Below are 16,317 nucleotides of genomic sequence, written 5' to 3'. Positions count from 1 at the left end.
ATCCAGCTAGCTAACCTGTCTGGTGTACAGCTAGTACAGAAGCTTCATGTACTGCTTCCCTTTCCCGCGAGTCTGCTGTCTGATTGTGAGGTCAGGCTGATCTGATATCAGCTCTTTGGCTGCAGAATCTCCTCAAAGTTCTCCTCTCAAACGGGTCTTGGAGGAGTCGTGCTCGCGCGTAGAGACTTCTCCTGACGAGAACGCGCAGCGAGGGGGTCTGATCGTTCTGGCCCACGCTGAATCTATTTGAGGGCGCTGATTGGCTCAATTGTATGTCACTCATTTATATCTTGAATCAGCACTTGGCTAAACGGCTTCATAGACCCGCCTCTTTTGGGCCAAAACGATCAGGCCCCCCAAGCTGCGCGTTCTCAGAGTGTCGTGCACAGACAGAGAGGACGAGCAGAGAGCACACAGGAGGAGAGGACGAGCAGAGAGCACACAGGAGGAGAGCACGAGCAGGAAAAGCATATATTTTGCGCAGATATCATATTTTACACACATTACTGGGTACATTCCATAGTTCAAAAACACAAATATTGACAATTAGTATAATTTATGATTAATATAATTTTTATTTTTTTGTGTGGCTCATGGTGGGGCCATGCCCCATGGCCCTCTATTGACCAGCCGCCACTGAGCGCATGTATATTACTTTAGCAAGCGCATTAAAAATCAGAATATCTCTGCTTGCGCGGGCTAAATTGCAGCCTGTGAGCAGAAAACCATGCTTTGAGCGCGAGGGTTCCTCCCTGAGTGAGGGACTGCTATTCTGCTGGCGAGTCATTCACCTGCTCCTTGCTAGTAGTTAAAAAAAATGTTTGACAGTAAGTGGGCGGTTACAATCTACGTCTTTGGATTGGCCAGATATCACTCTGACACAGACACTAGGGGGCGGTATGGAGGTGGTTTTACTCCACTACATCTCAGAGGTAAATATAGTACTTTTACTGTACTACATCTCAGAGGTAAATATTGTACTTTTACTGTACTACATCTCAGAGGTAAATATTGTACTTTTACTGTACTACATCTCAGAGGTAAATATTGTACTTTTACTGTACTACATCTCAGAGGTACATATTGTACTTTTACTGTACTACATCTCAGAGGTAAATATTGTACTTTTTACGATACTACATCTCAGAGGTACATATTGTACTTTTTACTGTACTACATCTGAGGTAAATATAGTACTTTTTTAAATAAAAGAGGAAACATTGTTCACAGCAGGTGGATTAATTTAATCAATCGGGTGCAATTTTGCCCCAGTTGGTTCACATTCAGAGTAATTATCACATTAAGTGTTTTAAACACAGTCCGATTTATTTGATTCAAATACAGCTGCAGGATGAAACTCTTTAGGTGTGATTGAGTTCAATCAGGCTGCTTTTCAGTGAACCGGAGAGCATCCAACGATGACCTTCCATCTGAAAACCAAAGGCCTACTGTCCCACCTGCACGGCACTGTGGGCCTGACGGACTGGGACATGGACAAGGAGCTGAAACTGGCCACTACCACCGACCAGTTCTACCACGGTGACTGGTTACTCTTTGTTCTGGCTTCATTGGAGGTCAAAAGATGATTGTTATTCACTCCCATTAAAACCACTGTGGATGTAGTTGATGTTGAAGTTAAAACACAGATTATCGTTAAAGAGACCGATGGAATCAACAGATTTAAAAGTGAACAATGTTGTCTGTGTTTCAATCTATCACTGATGACAGATGACGAACAATACTTGGTCCAGAGGCCTTCTGACAGAGCCTCAACAGGAAAAGAGGAAACCACTTTTTACGATGAAACCTCAGGTGAGCTGATCCAGGATTTACCTTGTTTTCATGCTGCAGGAATTACGTGTTTTTGCAGTCCAACAGGAAGTTATTTTGTACTGGTTCCCTCCACAAACAGCCAATAGGATTCTACCAGTGGATTTTGTGATTATTACAGAAAATATTCTCACAGTCTCACGGTCACATGACTTCACGTTAGTCTATGAAGGAACTCCACCACGGTCACGTGACTTCACGTTAGTCTATAAAGGAACTCCACCACGGTCACATGACTTCACGTTAGTCTATAAAGGAACTCCACCACGGTCACATGACTTCACGTTAGTCTATGAAGGAACTCCACCATAGTCTATAAAGGAACTCCACCACGGTCACATGACTTCACGTTAGTCTATAAAGAAACTCCACCACGGTCACATGACTTCACGTTAGTCTATAAAGAAACTCCACCACGGTCACATGACTTCACGTTAGTCTATAAAGAAACTCCACCACGGTTTACACATTATTATTATTATCAGGTTTACATTTGTTAAATCACTCTATGTATTAAACATTCGTTATGTAACGATCATACACTTTATCTTTCGATTACACTTTAACTATTGATTTCTGAGTATATGCTTTATGCTTTTTATATCCTGACCTTCCCCTGATCGTGTAGTATGTATCCAAGGCGGCTGTAAAGGAACTCTGGTTGGTGGACAATACAACCATGACGTGGTAGTTCTAGTTGGGTCGACTTAATTTTGACGAATCAAAGTGCACTTTTTTTTAGCTTTTCCTGAGCTTTTAACCCAACTGTCACGGCACTTTCCCCGTCTTTTAGTCCCTGAAACTTTAAAAACGTTGCCAAACAAATTACACGGAGGTACTTGTTGCAGCACCTTGAATGTCTGCTTTGGATACACTCCCGTCCTTCAGACACCTTTGTGACGCCAAGCCTGTGGCTGCTGGTGGATCCCAACATCGTCTGCCCGATCCCGTCCAGAAAAAACACACCAGATCAGCAGGAAGTCAGCAAACCTGATGAGGGAATCCAGACGGCTCAGCTGAACCCGGCAGAGACCCAGAGACCCTCCACTGACTACATGGTACAGTCTTTTCTGCAAACATCAGCATCACTCTGCTCTACTGACGACACGGTACAGTCTTCTGAAGACACGGTACAGTCTTCTGAAGACACGGTACAGTCTTCTGAAGACACGGTACAGTCTTCTCTGGAGACATCAGAATCACTCTGCTCCACTGACGACATGGTATGGTCTTCTCTGCAGACATCAGGGCCACGTTCACAGTATTGCAACCTGTCTTGAAGGTCCCCTTAATGTTAGACCTCTTGTAGCGTTATAGATCTGTTTTATATTGAAAAGAAATGTTTTTATGGAAATTTGAATTGCATTGTTTTAGCATTTAGTTGCATTGTTCACCAAGAACGTTCTGCTTTTCTACCGCTCTACTTAGGGACTTTAAAAACGCTTTCTATGCCGTTTTAAAGCAGTTTTTATTGCCGTTCTGTTTTTATGAAGCCAGTAAGCTCAAATGTTCTGAAACCAATCGGTCAAGAGTTAAGCCAGACCAAAGGAATGGAAGTGTCTGCAAGTGTTAAGATGTGATCTGTGATGTTCAGAGAATTAAAAGAGTATTTTGCCTGATAATATAATCCCCTTGCTTGCCTTGTCTTTTTAAAACGACCTCTTTTAAATCGTCGTAGTGTAGATATAGATATATATAGATATATATTGGGTTCGGTCACTGCAAGAGGTGGACACTTGGGCTTTGTAATTCTCTTCATTCACTGAAAAAAAAGCATGTTTGAAAATCGACGCGTTTATTGTCCCTTTCGGCTTTCCGTAGTTTTTCTACGGATGGGTCTCCATTTGGTTTATTTGGGAGACTATTCCACTGATCTATTTGCTGAGGGCTGTGTAAGAAGATGCCTCGATCTTCTGAGCACACCAATCCCTTCTTCACTAGTGTATCCCGGATGACTTTATCAATGTCTTGGTTATTTAGACATTCTGCACGTCGAGCAGAAGTCCCGAGTTAATTCCTCTCCCACTCGTGCTAACCTGTCGTTTACTTGTGTTTGGTTCCCTCCCTGCAACTGGGTCGGTCACTGCAATCAAACCGCACTCGGGGTTCACTTCGAGACCTTCGGTCCGAGACCTCCTCTCGCGGGCGATCTCAGCGATGCTTTTTGGGCTCATTGGTTGAGGTGAAGTAGGTCACCTGCCTGACATCCAATCACAAAGCAAACCTGGTCTGATATCACTCCCACAGTAATGCATTATGTTGTTCCTAATATAGTAATATAATATAATAATACCGGCTCTAATAAGAGTTCAAAACGTTTAGCTGGATTTAATCTCCATTCTCAAAATGTAAAGTAACACCATGCTTTTACAAACTCCAGGATTATTCCACTAATATTAACCCAGGATGCATTGCACTCACAGTTTGTGTTTTGTGTGTTATGAATGTCTTTGACTGCGGGATCAAGAATGAAGATGTCTGTCGTCGACCAGCGAAGACCAGACGAAAGGGAAGAACCCCGAATATCCGGGTGAGAACTCTGATCCAGTTCCTTCGGTGCGGTGTCGGGAACTCTATGATCACCTGTTTTTTAAAGGCTTTAAAAACCTATTTTATAAATTATATCACAAAGTTGTCTTCCTGTTTTATCTGTTCTCTTCTTCCTGGTTTGATGTTTTCAATCTGTCAATGAAATCTGATGAAGAAGTTCATCTTTTTGAGAGTTAAACTTAAAACTAAACTTTAACTTTAAAGTCACTGTGAGGAACTTTTACCTGGTCCTGAACCAGTCTCAGTGTAGTCCTGGTCCTCTATATGAACCAGTCTCAGTGTAGTCCTGATCCTCTACAGACCTCCATCAGTACAGAGACCATCAGAGAGAAGATGGTCTGTTTCTATAGAGTTGTTCTTGATGCTCGTCATCGGAGCCACCGGGTCGGATTCTGGTGAAACCAGATGAACTCATGCAGGTTCACCAGAACCTCCTTCAGCTCAGACTCCAGCAGAGACCGGTCCACCGTGGACAGACCCAGATCCTCCAGCAGAGACCGGTCCACCGTGGACAGACCCAGATCCTCCAGCAGAGACCGGTCCACCGTGGACAGACCCAGATCCTCCATCAGAGACCGGTCCACCGTGGACAGACCCAGATCCTCCAGCAGAGACCGGTCCACCGTGGACAGACCCAGATCCTCCAGCAGAGACCGGTCCACCGTGGACAGACCCAGATCCTCCAGCAGAGACCGGTCCACCGTGGACAGACCCAGATCCTCCAGCAGAGACCGGTCCACCGTGGACAGACCCAGATCCTCCAGCAGAGACCGGTCCATCGTGGACAGACCCAGATCCTCCAGCAGAGACCGGTCCACCGTGGACAGACCCAGATCCTCCAGCAGAGACCGGTCCACCGTGGACAGACCCAGATCCTCCAGCAGAGACCGGTCCACCGTGGACAGACCCAGGTCCTCCAGCAGAGACCGGTCCACCGGATGACAAAATCAACACTAAATGACAGTTCTTTGTCGTAACTTTAACTTTGATTGTTGCTTATTTAGTCCATGTTATGAATCAGATCTAAAGGATATTTAAAGATCCTTAAATATCCTTGAGAAGTGAATACTTTTTTCTGTTCATTAAAGCTAAACGTGTGCAGTTTGCAATGTTTAAATTAAAACGAGCAACAGATGGGTTTTTATTCATTTCTGTCTGCTTCCAGGACAGTAAGACCCTGAAGCCGGGATGCTGGCCTCGTCCACCTGTGAACTACTGCATCCTCATCGCCTTGGCGCTCAAGAACAGTCACACTGGGAGCCTCAAAGTCCAGCAGATTTACAACTTCACCAGGTCAGAGTGTTGACAGTCTGGGCAAACACACAGCCAACAGGTTTCTGTGAAGATTAAAGCTCCAATCTCTGGGTAATAATCCGGAATATATCCAATCCCCCAGAGAGCACTTCCCCTTCTTCCAGACGGCTCCAGACGGCTGGAAGAACACCATCCGACACAACCTGTGCTTCAACAGCAGCTTCCGCAAGACCTGCAACCAGCTGTGCAGAGACGGCAAGAGGAAGTCGTGTTTCTGGCACCTGACGCTGGACGGCCACCGCCGGCTGAAGGACGAGATCGGCACGCTGACGGGGGAATCCTTCAAGCAGCTGGAGAGGAGCATGTCCCGCCCAGGTGAACACGACTACATTTATTCTTTAATCTGAAGGTTTTAGTTACGGTGCTCTGAATTCAGTGAGTTGCTTCATGTGACGGAGGGAAGATATTTCTCACTAAATATCGTTTTCTTCTTGTTTCAGATGAAATTCAGAGTTTATTCGCTCTGTGATTGCAGGTGTAAAAAGGCATCAGAGTTCAATTCAATGCGTAATAAAACTTTATATCCCCAAAGTTTGTTCTCCGTTATTGATGAATATTATTTATTCATTTATAATTTGTTTAAAACAAAGGTTATCATAAAAAGAAGCACTTAAAACGTCACGAACTACGTCCTAAGTTTGAGGAGGCAAGCGATAGATATAGTTCATCGTCATGAATTAACAGACGTCGACCTTTTTATCTGCCATTGTCCGTCCCTACCGCAGCTACTGGCATCAAAACAGGAAGGAAGTAGTTAAGCCCGCCTCTTACCTGATTTGATTGGCTGTGTGACATTTGAGATTATCTGACGCTGAAAAGTTGAGGATATTTCGTCTAAACGCGTCTAAAACGCACATATTCCGTGTTTTTATCTCATCTTAGAGCAGAGTGCTTGAACTGCTTGAACTGTTTCAACCGTCATTAAGACTTCCTGACGACGTCTTGGTTGAGGACATCCTGATTGTTGGGGACGTCCTCACATTAAAGGCGTCATGTGACTCCAAACACCATGATGCAGCAGTTTAGTTGTCTTTCTTTTTTCTCCAGCGTCTCTGCGTCTCTTGGACGAAACATATCCATGTATTTGCAGGTCTGTAGGTAAATGTCTGCTTCATTTGCCAACAGTCAAATGGTTTGTGGAGAAAGTTGTTTTAAGTGTGTCTGCCAGTCAAATAGTCAAATGACTGTTCTGATACGTGGAACTCAGAGTGATGAGATGTTCAGCTGCAGCACCGGCTCATTGTCACCGAGCACCGAGAGACGAGCACCGGCACCGGTAACAACACGAAGACACAAAGCTTCCTGAATCATGGTTTTGTTTAAAATGAGCACAAATGCTCACAAATCTGCTTCAGTATTTAATCTGCCTGAGGTTTTATGCTCTTTGTACAACAGATTTGTGACGATGACGATGAAGAGCTGCCTCCTCCTCCTCCTCTGCGGTGCTGTGTGTGGACTGGGATCAGTGGTGGTTAAAGAATACATTTACAAACACGATCACTACAACTGGCACGAGGCTCAGAGCTTCTGCAGGAGGTGGGTTTCTCTCTTCATTACAATGTGCTGACGGGATCATGAGAAGTAATTCTAAAGAATGACAGCGGCGCGTCGATGAACAGAAACTCCACGCGTCTCGTAAGAAGGTCTTTTTAATAATTGTGTTTATTTAGCACTTTGAGTTTCAGCACAAAGTGCTTCACAGAATAACAAGAGTCTCATGTGAGCAGACGTACCGAGCAGCACTGAGCCGGCTCATCAACAGGAGGCTTAAAGTGCTCATCAAATCAATGAGTTCATACGTAACAGTTTAAGATGTGGATCAGAGGAATGAGCTCAAATGAGATTCAAGAAACAAATCTGTTCGCACATGAGGCGTAATGACGGTAACAGAATGAACTCTTCAACATTCTCATCACTTTTAATTTAGCGCCATCATCAGGTCAAAGTTTAAATGTGTCCAATACTTTGTTAGAGACACGCAGACGTCCTCTACTGTTTGTATGATTCAGTTTGTATCATATAAATGAATGTCTGTTACATTCAAACGAGTTCTCGCAGTGCAGATAGAGGCGTCGCTGTCGGGGAAAGCGCTCTAGTATTTAATCTGCCGTCTACATGACAGAGTCGAGGTTCTGAGGTGACTTTCCTGCACCTCTCGTTGTCCGTCCTGGTAGAATACAATAAATGTAACTGAAAGAAACTCACTGCCAGCGGGGGGGCAGAATATCTGCACTCAATCACTTGTATTCTGACGGATCACTTTGCATTTAAAGCTGTTTGGATTATTATTCTTTTCTTTTATCCGAACAGCTTGCCTCACGACTCCACTGACTTGGCCACCTTTAAGACGTTCGATGAACTACACCTGGAGTTTTATCACGCTTGGGTCGGTCTGTACAGAACAACGGGGAATCACTGGGTGTGGACTGATGGAAGCACCACAGACCACTATGATTGGGAAAACTGGCCGCCAGACCAGCAGACCAAAGGATGTGTTGGCATCACTTACAGTAGCTGGTAATGAGAGACCGTTCTTATATCTCCTATATTCTGTTTTATATTCATCAATTTTCTCAAGCAGCCGCCGAACTCAATTCTTTCAAGTTAAAACGTTTTGATCTGCTGTTGTTGATGTGTGGCAGTGGAGGAGGTCCAGAAGTGAATGCATGCAGTGAATGAGGGAGCTCAGTGACGCGTGAAGGGATAGTTTGGATGCTTTGCAGTTGTCCATCGTCGGTGTACAGTAGATGCAGCAGAGTCTTTGGAGAGAGCGTAGATAACGCCTCGAGCGTTCTCAACCACCACCTGATTACCAGCGACGGGTCAGGACAACGTTGAAGCGGTTAGATTGACGTGGAGATGTTTGACCTGTAGTACTCTATCCATCTGAAGTTCAGCTGTGCGTTGCAGAGTGTTGGAGGTATCGGCCGCAGAGGCGTCGGCCTTCTCTCCGATATAATATGACGACAGTCTGATTATCTTCAGTAACCGGGTCGTGATTTCTGGAAAGAGACATTTCTGTTGAGCTTTTCTAAATGTAGTCGTGGACGTAGAGTCCCACTGTGGAGAGAAGGGAGACGTCTTTAACAGCCAATATCTCCAACACACCAGAACAATCTGCTCTCATAAATACACTGCAGGTAAGAGGAACATATCTCAGATGTTAGAGTGCCCGCCCCTTCTAAGGAGATAACAATACCAATGTTTACATTTTTATATTCCTCTCAATGTTCTGATTTGTAGTATATGAGTTGAATAATCAAAAACAATAGAATGGTCCTAAAATGACAAATGCAGTCAACTGTTAACACTGAAATATTTTATTTTAAATTGTATTTCTGCATCACATTCTTCCTCTTTGTAATTGTGTTTAATATTTCTCTTGAAAGGTTTTATATCACCGATTGTGAGGAACACGCCTTCTTCTTTTGTGAAAAGTCCGGCGGCGATCGATTCAGTTTCCTGCCTCAGTCGAAGACGTGGGCTGAAGCCCGGCAGTACTGCCAGAGCCGGTCCACTGATCTGGCATCGCTCACACGCAGCGGCGACGTGAACGCAGCTGTCGTCGAGCAGGACTTCCCCGTCTGGACCGGACTGCACCGAGAAGGTGAACACAATTCCAACCTGTCGTGCTTTTCTGAACGACTCTGATGCATTCAGTGCAGAGAGTCGTTCACCGGCCTACAGCCCTGATTAAACCAGCACACTGACAGCCAGTCGCTTAAACGGCCCCCAGAGCATAACACCTTGATTCAACCTAGATTCAACTGATTCTGCCTCCTGAAACACGTAGAAGGGAGTAAAAACCTTTCTACCGTTGATCCAAACACCAAACACTTTCTGTGTTTCTGCAGGGGGAACGTGGAAGTGGAGCTCAGGGCTGCCGGAGTACAGCAGTTGGGCATCAGAAGAGCCAAGTGTCCGGGGCGACTGCGTCTCCATCTCCTCCCAGGACAAAACGATGTCCACCCAGAACTGCTCCGACCGGTTTCCCGTCGTCTGCTTCAGGACCAACCTGGTCCTGGTGAAGGAGAACAAGACGTGGGAGGAGGCGCTGGAGCACTGCCGAGCCCTCGCTTCACCCTCCCAGAGCGGCCTCCGCTACGAGCTGGTCAGCGTGCAGTCCGGGCCAGACCACGAGGACCTGACGACCACGGTGAAGGAGGCCGACACCGAGGAGGTGGGTTCACATTCAGAGTGTCGGGGTGTTTCATAGGTGCTCTGTTCAGGGGGATATTACCTTTCTTTTTATAGACGTCTGTTTTATAATGATGGAGGATTTTGGGTGAAAAATGCTTCTTGGAGGTTCATGACTCATGAGTGGTTTCCTGTCCTCAGGTGTGGGCGGGCCTCCGTTTCCTGGCCGGTGATTGGCTGTGGGTGAACGGGGCGCCCATGTCGTTCCCCGACCTGCCGCTCTGCCCCCCGGTACTGCAGCACTGCGGAGCTCTGACCAAGAACGACACGGACGGCTTGTTGCTCGCCGACTGCACTGAGAAGAGGAACTTCCTGTGTTACAGCACATACTGAGCATCAGGTCATACAGATGTGCAGGGTTTGAATACGTTCATGGAATAACTTTAATCATGTTTCATCAAACTTTAATCACTCACTCTGAAATGTTTTCTGCAGACTTTGACGTAGACGTAGTCGTGTATCAGCTTAGTAAAAGATAGTCATTAAAAAATAACTGATCAAGTCTTTGTGTGTCATTAAAGGAGCAATATAGCACATTGTATAGGTATTCATGTGAAGATGTAGAGTAATGTGTACCTGAGCACTGAATGAAGTCTCTCCCTCTCCTGAAACTGTGAAGTCTGATTTGTTGACATAGCCGGCCGGCACACACACTTCTACACACACCTACACTTCTACACACACACCTCTACATACACCTACACTTCTACACACACACCTACACTTCTACACACACACCTCTACATCTACACACACACCTCTACACACACCTACACTTCTACACACACACCTCTACATCTACACACACACGTCTACATCTACACACACACCTCTACATACACCTACACTTCTACACACACCTCTACATCTACACACACCTCTACACACACCTACACTTCTACACACACACCTCTACATCTACACACACACCTCTACATACACCTACACTTCTACACACACACCTCTACATCTACACACACACCTCTACATCTACACACACCTCTACATACACCTACACTTCTACACACACACCTCTACATCTACACACACACCTCTACACACACCTACACCTCTACACACACCTACACTTCTACACACACACCTCTACATCTACACACACACCTACACTTCTACACACACACCTCTACATCTACACACACACCTCTACATACACCTACACTTCTACACACACACCTCTACAGACACCTACACTTCTACACACACACACCTACACTTCTACACACACACCTCTACATCTACACACACCTACACTTCTACACACACACCTACACTTCTACACACACACCTCTACACACACCTACACTTCTACACACACACCTCTACATCTACACACACCTACACTTCTACACACACACCTACACTTCTACACACACACATCTCTACATCTACACACACACCTCTACACACACCTACACTTCTACACACACACCTACACTTCTACACACACACCTCTACATCTACACACACACCTACACTTCTACACACACACATCTCTACATCTACACACACACCTCTACACACACCTACACTTCTACACACACACCTACACTTCTACACACACACATCTCTACATCTACACACACACCTCTACACACACCTACACTTCTACACACACACCTCTACATCTACACACACACCTACACTTCTACACACACACCTCTACATCTACACACACACCTCTACATACACCTACACTTCTACACACACACATCTCTACATCTACACACACACCTCTACACACACCTACACTTCTACACACACACCTACACTTCTACACACACCTCTACATCTACACACACACCTACACTTCTACACACACACCTCTACATCTACACACACACCTCTACACACACCTACACTTCTACACACACACCTCTACATCTACACACACACCTCTACACACCCCTACACTTCTACACACACACCTCTACATCTACACACACGCCTCTATACACACCTACACTTCTACACACACACCTCTACATCTACACACACGCCTCTATACACACCTACACTTCTACACACACACCTCTACATCTACACACACACCTCTACACACACCTACACTTCTACACACACACCTCTACATCTACACACACGCCTCTACACACAGCATGTCTGGTACAACAGGCTGGTGGGATTACGCTCCCTCTATCTTGGGAGTGAAATGATTGAGACAATTGAGAAAGTTCTATTTTTGGAAACAGGATAAAAAAGTGAAGGAGAAGCAGAATCTCTGGAAGGTTTTAAAAGCGAGGTGAACGATGTCGTAGTTGGTGAGATTTGGACTTTTCTGTTCCTTGACGGCTGATCCCTCCCTGTGTTTTAATGACGCTGTTGAGTCATGAATGTTTCACGTGTGTGCGTGCATGCGTGCGTGTGTGCGTGCGTGCGTGCGTGTGCTCGTTATGAGCGAAGTATTTAGAGATTTGGTGCAGAGAAATGAAACCGATGTGCGTCACACGGAGGTTAAACGGATACGAAGTTAAGCTGAAGGTGGAGGAGCTGAAGGAGCTGACTCATTGTGGCCTCCGTTTGGAAAAGCTGACGTAAGAGTTTAGTTTGTTGATGAAGGCAGATACAGACACGAGTCTGCAGCTGTGTGGTCCTCAGAGGAAACCCACACAGGAAGAAAAGCTGACCTTCTGAACTCACCAGGTCTTCTTCTTTATAGAGTATTAAAATGTGTTCGGACTGGATTCTGCAGCTCTTTGAGGCTCCTCACCTCAGCGTGCTAACATGCATCTCAGTTTGTCACAAAGTGCAATCTATTGGTTTCGTGCACAGGAACACGAATTCTCAGGTTTTCTTTGCATCATCTGGACTCCACGGATATCTGCACAAAGCTTCAATCCATCCAACAGTTCAGAACTTACAGAACGACGAACAACAGAAAGGCCGTAAGATCGAACCGCCGATCCTCTGATTGAAGGACGGCCCTGCTCTCCACTTAGCCACAGTCGCCCACTTTACACCCACTTCATGTTGCAACAAAGTTTGAGAGTTCTTATTTTCCCACATGGCATCCGTGTGCATCAATCAATTGTTGCATTGAAACAAAGACTCTTGAGGCGACGTCTCTTTTCCGAGCTGCAAACCGTCTCCAACCAGCTCTTTGACCTTCATGGGATTGGCTCTTGAGTGCTCCTCCCTGTCGTCACTCACCTTGAATCCATTCCCTCATTTGTCCGGTTGGGATCTGCAGTTCCTGCCTTCCTGCTTTGTGGCGCCGTCTTCATGGGACAGCTGGCAACGTTTACCTCCGTGAGAGGAGAGACGGACCGGCCGTCTGGGACCTGAAGGGAGACGCTGCAGCCTTTCAGGCCCAACACGTGCAGGAAGTTCTCAAATTGTGAAGTAAACTTATTAAAGAGTGACTTGCTTTGTCTACCCGACTGTGATTTAAACATTCGATCACACAATTACAATGCAACATGAAGACAAAGTCAATGGAGAGAGCTGAGGAGACGCATCGGCTCAAACAATCTACAATCGCTCATCTGTGGGCTGCGTTCACACCAGACAGGGAGAAAACATATATTCATATAATATATAAACAATCACCACGCTGCCGTATTTACGTCCAGATGACCTCATGTTGAGTGTTGCTGGAGCTGCTGTTAGCTTAGCATAGCACCGTTCAATCCGAGCTCCATTCAGAAAACAAGCATTTAAAAAGTTGTTTCCTTGTCGTCTTGTGGAGAGAACAAACAAAACATGAATTGAGACTTTTTACGAACCTGCATCATTATGGAGTTATTTCGGCATCACTTTTTGTACATTTATTGAAGTTGATCTGTTTATTTTGGGTTCACAGCTTCTTAGCTCCAGTGAATAGAAATTCACAGAGCGTCTCCGGATGATGAACCCGGACACGACGGCGTTTGGTTTCCTGGAATATCTGGAGCTTTAACAACATGTTAAAAGCAGCAGCTGTGTTAAAATAATGAAACAGTAAAATAACTGTTGATAAATGACTGCCCTTTGCAGACCTTTCTTGCGGAACAACCATAAAGTCAAAGTTAGCCTTTGGTTTCAAACGTGAAGTCAAACTGTGGCCTCCTGGGTGAAAGTCCTGTGTTTGTTCAACCCATCAGCTGGCGGCCTCCAGCAGCTGCTCCTGTTCTGAGGGTTCGTATCTTATTGATGAACAGTAACCGGATCCAACACAACTCGTTACAGCCTCGTGCTCGGGCTGCTGCTCAGTCACTTCCTCCGGACTCTACGGTGCATTTATTTCATCTCCTGCGACCATGAAGAGAAAACGTTACTTTAAGATGACTTTAGTTTATTACATGTGTCACGGACTATTTAAAACACAAAGAGAAGGAATGCAGTGTACCAGATTCAGCCAGTCGATTTATAATCAACAAAACCTGTTTTTATATATTTATTCATTGATGTAATTGTTATTATCTAAAGTAATGGTCATATAATTCATTTAGATTACATGTTTTTGTTTGTTTTTTGCAGTTGACGGTTGGCGCCACATTCTGCAGGATTTCTATATGTTCTATAAATCCTTTTGAACCCTCGCCTTATTTTTAGGCCTCTGCTCGATAATTGCATACCCATACTCAAGAGAGTCCACAGCTCTAACTACAAGGTCTATTTTAATAATTTTGATGGTGTAATACAGGTAACACTTGTGAGATGTGTTGAATTGTGTAAATATTGTGTATATGTTACTGGTTAATAACTGATACACTTATGGCACAGCTCAAATTGAAAAAGTTTCAGGTTCGCCTGAAAAAAAGCACTTGTATTGAACATTTGTTTTTAAAATAATGCCTGCCTAGGCCTACAAATACACCACAGACATAGAACAACACGTTTTACATGTCCCCACAACATATTTGACTTCAATTGAGTGATGCAGGCCAGCATAAATGGTCTGATTCAAGAAAAATTTAGATTTTCAGAACCAGCAGTTGCATTGCTGTATTATAATTTGATATACTATATAACTAAATATTAACTATATATTCACTTTTCTTATCACTAAGAGTGTTCACTGGTCCTAATAAAGCAGTTTGACACCATTTGGAATCATTTTGAGCAGTTATGAGTCTCATATCTGTCAATCATAAAAATATATGAATCATAATGTGTGTGTGTGTGTGACCCTGGTAAGGCCTGTGATTGGCCGATTTATGCATGGAACACCTTTTTCGATGTGGGATAGTCTAACGGGAGCCATGCGGGGGTGTTTGATCGTATCTGGGTCTGTTTACTCACTAAAAATCGAGAAATGCTGGGCGAACCCCCATCCCTACATGCATTGGTCCACCTCACAGAATCGTCTGCCATTTTGTCATTCATTCCGGCAGCGCATTGATATCAGTCACACACATGCAGGAGGACATGCAGGAAGCAGCTGCGCCAAAATCCTCTGGATTAAATCCGTTTTTCATCTCCAAAACCACCAAAACGTAAGTTTTTTTACCCAATTTGTTTTCTCGTGACCTGTGGCTGATGTTGGCATATATACCCATAACTTTTGAACGGTTTGAAAGAGTGTAATTTCGACGACGCTGATCATCGCGGGGTCGAATCACGAGGCTGTTACATGTACTCATCCGCCATGTGCGATCCCTGCTTCGTGATGAGAGATCCATACAGAGAATATAGTTCGTAGATTTTTGGCCATAATTATGGCAAATCTTCCAGATATGATATTAGTTCATGTATAATTGTATTTGCAGTGTTTACAATGGCTGGTATGATGATGTTGCTCGGACTTTTTCCGTTAATTCGATATTTAACGTGTCTGGAGCATTAATTTTTTTTCTTCATGAAAAATGCTTTCTACGACACGCTGAATGCTACACTTTTCTAAAAAGACCCCCACCGGGGCCTCTCAGGTCCAAAGGGTTCTATAAGTATATCAATGTTTCCAGAATCATCGTGTTCGTCCCCCGAAACATCGAGCTGAAGCTGTTTAAACGTTACGTTCAGTTATTCATCATCTGTACTGATGACGTCACTGTCGGTTTGTTTCTCTGCTACTTTGAACTCAGCAGAAAACTAAAAAAATAACGAATCAATTAAGTCAACTTGACTTTTGACATTGAGCTTGTTAAAGAGGTTTGTTGAAAAGTGAGATGATGATGATTCGGCTGTAAATGACGTCACTCAGGGAATAAAGCTGAATGAAGCTGAATGAAGCTGCATTAACCGTCATTGTTTATTTTTAAAGCTCACGACAGTTTATGATTTCTTATCAGAGTCAGAGTACTTTATTGATCTTAAGGAATATAAGAACAAATATAAATAAAGGCCTATGTACAATAAAATGTAATTAATGTACATAACGCTACGATATATAGAGTATAGACCAGTGTAAAGCAGCATTCATGATTAGTATAACAAGCAGGAGTCTCTAAACTAGTCACTCTCCTCACA

The 16,317-nt window shown here is 44.4% G+C and overlaps 1 protein-coding gene across 1 annotated transcript; it reads left to right on the top strand.

Moving 5' to 3' along the window:
* Window positions 1-1,418: 1,418 nt before the first annotated feature.
* Window positions 1,419-6,163, top strand: foxr1 (forkhead box R1; the record flags this gene model as incomplete). Its single annotated transcript, XM_079291954.1, has 6 exons — window positions 1,419-1,539; window positions 2,719-2,888; window positions 4,298-4,360; window positions 5,546-5,673; window positions 5,777-6,009; window positions 6,135-6,163. The coding sequence occupies 6 exons, from the start codon at window positions 1,419-1,421 to the stop codon at window positions 6,161-6,163; spliced, it is 744 nt and encodes a 247-aa protein (XP_079148080.1).
* Between the last annotated feature and the right edge of the window lie 10,154 nt (window positions 6,164-16,317).

Source organism: Melanostigma gelatinosum (assembly GCF_949748355.1).
Source record: "Melanostigma gelatinosum genome assembly, chromosome: 2".
Classification (NCBI taxonomy): domain Eukaryota; kingdom Metazoa; phylum Chordata; class Actinopteri; order Perciformes; family Zoarcidae; genus Melanostigma; species Melanostigma gelatinosum.
This window is presented reverse-complemented; position numbering and strand designations above follow the sequence as displayed.